A 10,849-nucleotide genomic window follows, 5' to 3' on the forward strand; every position below is an offset into this window, starting at 1 on the left:
CATATATGCAGACGATGTCACGATCTACATCCCGTTCAAACATGATCTAAACGAAATCACCAACGAGATCAACCAAAGCCTCCGAATCATGCACTCCTGGGCAGATTCATTCCAGCTAAAACTCAATGCAGAAAAAACTCAATGCCTAATACTCACTTCCCAATACAACACAAACAACTACTCCACCATAACCACACCATACTGCACTCTTCCCATTTTAGAAAATTTGAAGATTCTTGGAGTCACCATTGATCGAAACCTCACACTCGATACCCACGTGAAGAATACGACGAAAAAGATGTTCTACTAGTTGTGGAAACTCAAAAGAGTAAAACCTTTCTTCCCGAGAAACATTTTCCGTACCCTGGTACAGTCAATGGTAATAAGTCATCTGGACTACTGTAACACTTTGTACGCTGGCTGCAAAGAACAGACTATTAAAAAACTCCAAACAGCCCAGAATACCGCAGCCAGACTCATATTTGGAAAAAACAAATACGAAAGTGCGAAACCCTTAAGAGAGAAACTTCACTGGCTCCCTCTCAAGGAACGCATTGAGTTTAAGATCTGCACGACCGTACACAAAATCATTCACGCAGATGCCCCACTTTACATGTTAAACCTAGTGGACCTACCGGCCAGAAATGCCAAAAGATCAGCACACAAATTCCTCAATCTGAACTTCCCCAGCTGTAAAGGACTTAAATATAAGCAGGTATACATCACTACCTTCTCGTACAGACGTACACAGCTATGGAACACACTACCCACAGCCCTGAAAACCATGGACAATCTAATCAACTTTCGCAAATCTTTGAAGACAAATCTCTTCAACAAAGCCTACAAAAAGAACCCTTAACGACACAAATCACCACCCAACCCACCCAAATATCAAAATACACCTCTTACACCACCCTATCTAATACCTCCTTCTCTAATCCCTCATACATCTTTTGCTTACTACCGATTGTATCTAAGATCCTGTCATGACTATGTCATAACAACACTCTGTAAGCCACATTGAGCCTGCAAATAGGTGGGATAATGTGGGGTACAAATGCAATAAATAAATAAATAAATGTGGTTTTAAACAAGAGCTGTTAACAATAAGCAAAAAATCATTTCTAAAATTACTTCCAAGAGAATCAAGTTTATGTAATCAAAATGTGGGTTGTGTCAATGGTCAGGTTATATCAAGGGACAGACTTTAGATGCTCAGGGCTAATGTTTCTGAACTTAGATGAAACATAATCAGAATTTAGAAAAGAAAGAACACAATATAAGCAAGGAAAAAAATTGAAGCGCTGATCTTCCTGAAAGTTGAACTTATTTTTCCAGAAGCAACGAGTAAATCACAGATTTTTGTGTCAGAATCTTTGCATGCTTACAAAGCGTTGGACTAAGATGATGATTAGTGTATCTGTGTTTAAGTTTCTTCAGTTAAATGTATTTTATCATAATTTTGGTTCCATTTCAGAACAGTCTTTGACAATTATTTTAACTTCCTGGCATTGATGTCTGCTGTGGAAGAGATCAATAACAGCTCGGAGCTCTTACCAACCATCACCCTTGGATTCCACCTTTATGATCCTAAGAATGAACCATTCCTCACATTCATGAGTGCCTTGGATATATTTTCTGGCATGACCATTGTGATCCCTAATTATCGCTGTAAATCCTCCGCCATTCTGGCTGCTGTCATCGAAGGGCTTCCATCGGAGCTATCAATCCAGCTGTCTAAAGTGTTCAGGATTTACCACTACCCACAGGTATTGAGGGGGTCTTCTAAGTTTCACTTCATACCTAATGCTTTACTCCTTCCTTCAGTTACCTAATGTAATATGTTTTAGGGATAGGCTGTCATTGCACTACTACTACTACTACTACTTAACATTTCTAAAGCTCTGCCCGGGTTACGCAGCGCTGTACAATTTAACAAAGAAGGACAGTCCCTGCTCAAAGGAGCTTACAATCTAAAGGACAAAAGTGCAATGACAAAGAACATGTCAAATGACACATCCTACATTGTTGCATGTCGTTACCAAAGAAAAACGAGCAGAAAAAAACCATGACATTTTGTGTTTTGTCATTCATCGGTAACAGTGTGCATTATGGGGTTCATTCAGTAAATGGCACCCAAAGTTAGGTATACTTAATCAATCAAAACTTGCTCTAGAAGCTAACAGTAACCCATGAGATGACAAGTTTTTGATTAGCCTAGAGAGCCTACATTGATGGTCTACCCTTATATAGGCACTTATCATAGGTTTCCAAACTCTGAAAACTACTACTACTACTTATCATTTCTAAAGCGCTACTAGACGTATGCAGCACTGTACACTTGAACATGAAGAGACAGTCCCTGCTCAACAGAGCTTACAATCTAATTAGGACAGACAAACAGGTCAAACGAGAGATAAGGGAATATTAGTGAGGATGATAAAATAAGGGCTCTGAACAAGTGAATAAGGGTTAGGAGTTAAAGGCAGCATCAAAAAGATGGGCTTTTAGCTTAGATTTGAAGACGGCCAGAGATGGAGCTTGACATACCGGCTCAGGAAGTCTGTTCCAGGCATATGGAATATGCCTGGAAAACAACGCCAACTGGAGAAAAATCCGCTGAGAACAAAAACCAGCTATACGTGCATAGGAAAAAATAAATACTTAGCTTCTCCACCCGGATGGGTGTATATTATTCTCAATTTGCATCCCTATATCCTGTTATAAGCACATAAGTACATAAGTTGACGTCTATACTCTTCAGCTTCTTAAATATCACCTTATAGAATAAGGGGCCCTTTTACTAAGCCGTGTAGGCACCTACGCACGCCAAAAGCATGCCAGTTTGGAACTACTGCGTAGCCTGGGTGGTAATTTCATTTTTTATGTGTCCACTATGTACGGTGGAAAATTTCCAGCACAAGGCACTGATGATTACCGCCTGGTTAATGCGTGAGGATTTACCGCTAAGTCTGGGTGGCGGTAAGGTCTCAGGCCCAAAATGGACATTCGCTAATTTTTATTTTGCCGCACGTCCATTTTCGGCCCCCGATAAAAGTTCTTTTTTGCAGGTGCACTGAAAAATGGACCTGCGCGTGTCCAATACATGCGTCAACACTAGCACAAGCCATTTTTCAACACACTGATTGTCAACCCCTAACTGATTTATTGACACATCAGCTTTCAAAAACCAGAACATGAAATGGACTCTAGTCCTCAAAAGCTTATGCTTTAATTAATCAGTCTATAAGGTGCCACTTGCCTCTTTCAATTCCGTTACATGACAGTGACACATGTATTCTATGTGCCAACAGATCAGCTACGCCTCGGAGAATCTTTTCATGAGCGACACAGTAAAGTTTCCGTTTTTCTACCGGACTGTCCCCAGTGAGCTGCACCTCTCCACTGGGATAGTCAAGTTATTGAAACATTTCAGTTGGACCTGGGTTGGTATCATCGCACCCGATGAAGACAGCAACATGAGAGCTGTCCAGATCCTGAAAGACGGGATTGAGCAGAACGGTGGCTGCGTTGAATTCATAGAAACTTTCAGTTACAACAGTGCCCTATCAAATAAGAAAATATCTCAAATAAATGAGCGTCTTCATTCAGCATCATCTAATGTGATTATTTTATATGGCAACAGAGAATATTTAGTAGACCTAACTTTGAAGATAAATTTTCATCTAATATCTGGCAGGATGTTCATCAGAACAGGTGAACAGAGTCTGAGTGTCTATTATGAACCTAACAAAGACATGAAGAGCAGCAACACATTAACATTTGTAACGCACGATAAGACCATTCCAAGCTTTCTAAAATTTATCCGTGAGACAAATCCAAACCTATTTCCAATCACAGGTTTCACTCGGTACTGGTGGACCTCTCTGTGCCAGAAAAAATGCCTCAAGAGTGAACTACAAATATGCAAGGACAATTTCAAACCCCATATATCTGAAACATTGATTTGCAGAGTCATCAATTTCGGGCTCAGCTATAGTGTTTACAATGCTGTGTATGCCTTGGCACATGCATTACATGATATGACTGTGTCCAACTCTGAAAGTGAATCCCTGAAAAGCAAAGATGCCCTGGGATTTCAGGATTATTTGCCATGGAAGGTAATGTCATATATTTGAACCAAGAAACTCAGACAATGCAAGCAATGAAGATGTCTTATAGTTATAGGCGTAGGGAGTAATTCTGTAAATAAGACATTATTGTTTATGTTACAGTAATGTGTGTAAATGATTAGAATAGCAAAATAAACACATGTATCTATGCACTTATGCAGCTTCTCCTTGGTTGCTCCTGTTTTCCCATCTGTATTCTCTTATTTTAGCTCCTCTGTACTTCTTTGTATCCTATTACTGGAACAATTTTCTCCTGTTGTATTATGTAATTTCCTTGTAACTTTGTTAGCCACATTGAGCCCGCATAAGCTGGGAAAATGTGGGATACAAGTGGACCAAATAAATAAACAAATAAATGCTAACAATCTGCATAAAAAGTACATATGTTACATAGCATGTATTTGGAACCAGGTGGTAACTGAACACAAAAGATTCCACGGAAAAACGAACAATGAATCCAGAAGTGGGAAATGAAGGAAGGCTGGACAAACCACCGGTTCAACCAATCCAGTTTATTTATTTATTACATTTATACCCCACATTTTCCCGCTAATTGCAGGCTCAATGTGGCTTACACAAATCTGTAGGAAGGCTACAGAACAGAAAAGTACAATTAAACAGTGTAAAAGTAAGATAGTAAACATCATTTAAACAACAATATGTAGAAGATAATAAAGATAATTAGTGTCCATGAATCTTGTTGAACTGGGAGTTAATCAGAATTATGTTGAACCTGGAGAATAAGCCTTCTTGAACAGGATGGACTTCAATAATTTTCTGAAATTTAAATAGTTCTGGGTAGATTTAACTGCAGGGCCTTGCCAACACGGTAAGTGAGGTAAGCATGGCAGGGGGGTTGCCTCCCTCTGGGGGGCGCCGCCGCACCATGCTCACCTCGCTCGCCCTCCCGCTCCCATTGTTCAACTGCCCGCCCTCTTCTCTCCCCCCCCCCCAACATCCCTTTTCTTTTTTTTCTTTTTAAATTTACCTCCGTGGCGGTCCAGCAGTGCAGCGTCAGTGAAGAAGGCGGCGCTCCCGACGTCTCTAGCCTTCCCTTCGCTGTGTTCCGCCTTCTTCTGACATCAGACAACAAAGGTAGAAAAAAATCATTTTATTTTCATTTTAGTGTTTGGAATATGTCCACTTTGAGAATTTACATCTGCTATCTTATTTTGCAATGTATAGCAATTTGTTTCTAAGAATATTGCTGACAATTCCTGTCAGTGTGGCAAGTGGTGAGCGATCATTTTCACAGGGGGGGGAGGGCCGCCGCCAACTGATAGTCTGCGGGGGGGGGGGGGGGGCGCCAACTGATAGTCTGCAGGGGGGTGCCAGAGACCCTAGGCATGGCCCTGTTTAACTGATTTGGGTAGAGCATTCCACATTTGTGTGCCTATGAATGTAAAGTTGGAGGCATAAGTGGATTTGTACATAAGGCCACCACAATCTTTTTAAAACCAATCTTTCTTAAAACCAATATTAAGACTCGACAAGACAACCGTGTTTCGGCATACAAGATGCCTGCTTCAGGAGTCTTTATTAACACTGCTCAGCCAATCCTGTGCTGTCAGTGCTGATTTACCTGCAGCCGTCAATGGGTATATGTCTTCCTGGTAGGACACTGACTGATGAGGTACAAATATTGAGACTATTTCAATAATGCTTTTAATACTGATTAACTTGTAGAATCTAAAGATTTCACAAACCCATCTTTGGCATGACACCTCAGCCTGGTCACAGCAGCTAAATGCTTTCAGTAAAGGCATGAGCTTGGCTTCAGTTTTTCCTTCCCTAGCCCTGTAACATGAATTTGACAGATAGGCAGAGTGTGGGCAGGACTCACATTTACCTGCATATTTCCTAGAGATAAGAGATACCATCCATGGCTGGTGTAATTGATTGCGGCTAAGGACCGAGGGTGGAGGTTGGAGAAATAAGCCTTTGATAACTTCTGCATTTGGATGGGATTGGGGGGTGTGAACAGATGAAGATGGGATAATGGCTCAGTTGTGGATTTAGTGCTTTGACGGCAGTCTTACTTAAGCATCTTAATTGTGTAAGGACAGCCCACCCTGTATAGGGATGGATATAATGGCACATTGTTTTATATGTAGACGTCACATGACATTGTATGATTAAGCTATGCTTCAGCCAAATTGTCGGGCAGACTGGATGGACTGTGTGGATGTTCATCTGTTGTCATTTACTATGTTACCATAAAGCTGTCAGCCAGGATAAGAACATGGACAAGAGAAATAAAGATCATGCAGTATCTCATCATACCTTATGCTATCAGTTTATCTCATTGGGCAGACTTGATGGACCATACAAGTCTTTATCTGATGGCATAGTCAAATAACTGTAACTGTAGATCAGATTTACTGGGCAGGCTTCCTGAACCCAACAGCAGATAAGAAATGACTTTATATGAAGACAAATGTTCACAACCCCTTGGTGGTGGGTGATGGGTGGTGGGTGGTGAGTGAGAGAGAGGATGACACCTAATGGTCAAATTAAAGGCCCATGATTGCAGAGTACTGGAAAGTACCATGATGCATAAGCTCCAACTGTTGACTGTCACTCAAATAAGCATACTAGGTATGTAGGGGGGTGGGGTATAAAACAGAGAGAGAAAAATCCTTAGTTAATGTGAAATGAAAGTCCAAGATCCAGCATTGGCTCTCACTTTGTTGGAAGATTAAAGAAGGAGGAGAAAAAATAGCTGGTCAAAAAATGTAGTTTTGCTGTTCTGATCTCTGTTTTCTTTTTCAGCTCCACCACTATCTTAAGAAGGTCCGTTTTCAGAATGAAGCGGGTGAAGAAATATTTTTTGATGAGAATGGCAACCTTCCCATAGGCTATGACATTAAAAACTTGGTTTTTTATCCCAATGGGACTGTGAAGTATAACATGATTGGACACTATAACTCTCATGCTCCCCCAGGACAAGATTTCATTCTTCACGAAAAGGAGATTGTTTGGGAAAGATCGTTCACCCAGGTTGAAATTATTTATTTATCCATTTAAAGACTTTAACATCTGCCAACTCAACAAAGATCAAGACGAGTAACAATCAGTTTATCCATTTACCCCTGGATTCAATATATGACGCCCAGCTTTGGGCACGCTTCTGAGATGTGTGCACAAATAAATTGGATAATGTGCTCCGAATCGTCAATAATTGGGTGCTATCAACCAAAGGTTGATGTTATTTGCCACCCATTAAAATTTGCACATACATCTAGATGTGCATTATTCTATAAGGCACAGCGCCTAACTTCTAACACCTATTGCATATGAGTCACAGGGGGCGTGGCCATGGGTATGTCAGGGGCATTCCAAAAGGATGCATGCAGAATTACAGAATTTTGCCAAACATTGCCTAACTTGAGTGCCGGCATTTACATCAAGTTTCAACAGTCGTAAGTCTGGCACCCAAACGTTAGGTACAGGATCCACCCTAAATGATTTTCTACATAAGACATGCACCGGTACTGGGATAGTGGATGCCACGGAATATTGGGGAACAATTCAGCTGGTGGTGGAAAAGTTGACCGCCACTGGTTGAATATTGACTAGTTAAGATTTTCACATTCCCTCATGGTGTTCCATTAATGATTCTTTTCTTCTTGGATTAGACCCCCCCACGGTCCAAATGCAGTGCAATCTGCCCTTCTGGATTCAGGAAATTAACGTCAAGAGAAAAACCGATCTGCTGTTATGACTGTATTCCATGCCCAGATGGTGAAATCTCCAATGAAAACGGTCAGTGGCATTAGTTTTAAAAAAAAAAAGGTTGTGACTAACTGAAAATTCCTACTTGCCAGACAGTGGGATAGAAAGATAGAAACTTAATTTGATGACAGGTATCACCCTAAGACTCATCCAGTTTCTCAGTCTCCTTTCCTGTTGAAAAATGTTAGGCTCCACTTCATCTTCAATTCGCTCATTACTGCTTTGGGTTCATTCCAGGCTTACCCCAATCATTATATCTCAATGAGGGCATTTCATCCATCTACCACCCTTTCCCCATTGAAATAATTTTATGCTTCTCCAATTATCACAACTTTTTCTTCTAGACTATTGTTTCCATTGAGAAATGTCCACTTCTTTTCTGCAGTTCATGTCTTTGGGATACCTCTCTTCCCTCACTTTTCTTTTGTGGTATATATCAGAGGCATAGTTAGGGGGGGCATGGCTCACCCCCCCCAAACAGATTTTGGATGAAATGGCACCTATGCAGATTGGTCCTTAAGCCTCACATCATTGCCTATTTTACAAAAGGTCTGGTCACTGGACCTCAAAACCTGGTTCTCTCTACATCCATTTCAGGTTGAATTCTCCAGAGCTGATGTAAAACTTGAAATTTTGACCCCAAGAAAAATAAAAAGCACAGAACATTATTTTCCTTAGCTGTTACTAAGCAGTTTCTTGGTCCTGAAGGACAATGAAAACCACACTTTTTCTCTCCTCATATTCACCAAGTAATAAATATTCTAAACTGTAGGGACTGAACATCAAGCCATGCAAGAGATGTAATTTCACTCTCTCTCCATTTTCTAATGAAATAATATTCTTCCTTTACAGACATGGATAACTGTATAAAGTGCCCAGATGACAAGTGGTCCAATGAGAAGAGAGATACCTGCATCCCAAAAGTTATGGACTTCTTGTCCTTTGAAGAATCTTTGGGGATAGCTTTGACTTCAATAGCTGTTTCCTTCTTCTTCCTCACTGCTCTCATTTTGGGAATCTTCATTCATTACCGAGACACTCCCATAGTGAGAGCCAACAACCGGGGCCTCAGTTATCTTCTTCTCATCTCACTCATGCTCTGCTTCTTCTGCTCCCTGGTATTCATTGGCCGTCCTGAAGATGTGACTTGTGTTCTACGACAGTCTGTCTTTGGGATCACTTTCTCCATCGCTCTCTCCTCTATACTGGCAAAAACAGTCACTGTGGTCATAGCCTTCCAAGCCACCAAGCCTGGAAGCAAGCTCCAGAAATGGATGGGTTCCAGGGTCTCAATTTCTGTAGTCGTTTTCTGTTCCATTATTCAAACTGTTCTGTGTCTGGCCTGGTTGTTCACTGCTCCCCCGTTCCCATATCTTAATATGAAATCAGAACCTGGAATAATAATAATTGAATGTAATGAAGGGTCAAAAGTTGCATTTTACTGTGTTCTGGGTTACCTAGGATTTCTGGCTGGTATCAGCTTCATCATAGCTTTCCTAGCGAGGAATCTACCTGACAGTTTCAATGAGGCCAAGTACATCACCTTCAGCATGCTGGTGTTCTGCAGCGTCTGGATCTCCTTCATCCCAACGTACCTGAGCACCAAGGGCAAGAACATGGTGGCAGTGAAGATATTTGCTATTCTGGCCTCTAGTGGTGGACTCCTGGGCTGTATGTTTATCCCTAAGTGCTACATTATTCTGCTCAAACCAGAAAGTAACAGCAGAAAGTACCTAACAAAACTGTAATAAATTAAGACAAAATCTAATAGCCATAAATATAAATAATTTAATGCTCATAATAAACAAAATAATGCTTTTTCTTTCCTCTTACATTTGGGGCAAATTGTTTGGACAGGGAGGCTAGAAATATATAAAAATGATTAATAAATAACATTTGGTTAAAATATTATTGTTTACGTACTTTTGAAGGTGTGGTTTCCAAGATTGTACACAGTACTTGAAATACTATACCATCAATGTTCAGTCCTACACCCAGAACACCTATATCTGTTTCCACATTTATCTGGGTATATTATGACCAAATATCAATATGTCTGGTCAACGCTACACAATTTCCCTCAATTTTTGCGCACAATTTAATTGAGTATTGAGCCAATTAGCACAGATTACTGGACACTAATAAGCAATTAGCAGCAGTAAAAGGCAATAATTAGAATTTACGTGTGCATCTTGCGACGCGCTATTCTATAAAGATGCATGGATCTGAAAAGCGGGGGCATTTGATGGTCCATGGGCATTCCAAGAATTTGTGCACAGAATCACAGAATATAACAGATCCGCTACAGAGTTAGGCGCAGGGATTTACACCGGGCTTCAGTTGGTATAAATCCTCGTGCCTGAAAGTTAGTCGTGGATCCCAATGCTAGGCGCTATTCTATAAATGGTGCTTAACTCAGATGTCACCGATGGCTTGTCGGACAGACGTTGTTTGCAGCTCAGTGTTCTTACTGAGGATTTCACAGAGTTTCAACAGCAAGGATCTTGAATTTACTCTTATGTTAAGCTTTTCGCCATAACACAAGAGATCTGCCCAACCCTTGAGGCAGGCCTTTGTGCCAAAACACGGCCGTGTTGGGTCGTTTTTATGCTGTTTACATTAAAGACTTCTTGAAATCCTCCTTGGACTCACCTCACTTTTTCTTGTTTGCCACTCACGTTCATGTGAGGGTTTTTCCTCCTCCCCTTTTTTTGCTTAACTCAAAGCATCATTTATAGAATAGCACCTAGGGCCAGATTCTATATAAGGTGGCTAAAAAATCCAGTCAGTAAACATTTCCGCCTAAGCATATTCTATAAGCAGTGCCTAGATTTAGGCGCAGTATATAGAATTCATTTAGTTGATATCCCAGTGCCTAAAGCTACACACATCCATTTACACCAACGAAAACGTGGCGTAAATCCCTGCACATAGATTTATGAATATTGGGTCATGTTCTATAACTGTGTGCGTAAATTTTA

General features: G+C 40.7%; 1 protein-coding gene across 1 annotated transcript; it reads left to right on the forward strand.

Moving 5' to 3' along the window:
- Window positions 1–1,514: 1,514 nt before the first annotated feature.
- On the forward strand, window positions 1,515–9,616 carry LOC115464592 (vomeronasal type-2 receptor 26-like). The gene is made up of 5 exons (XM_030194955.1): window positions 1,515–1,769; window positions 3,315–4,121; window positions 6,906–7,133; window positions 7,772–7,898; window positions 8,721–9,616. Exons 1-5 carry the CDS (start codon window positions 1,515–1,517, stop codon window positions 9,614–9,616), a joined length of 2,313 nt encoding a protein of 770 aa, XP_030050815.1.
- Window positions 9,617–10,849: the final 1,233 nt, after the last annotated feature.

The sequence above is a fragment of the Microcaecilia unicolor genome, chromosome 3 (assembly GCF_901765095.1).
Source record: "Microcaecilia unicolor chromosome 3, aMicUni1.1, whole genome shotgun sequence".
Lineage (NCBI taxonomy): Eukaryota > Metazoa > Chordata > Amphibia > Gymnophiona > Siphonopidae > Microcaecilia > Microcaecilia unicolor.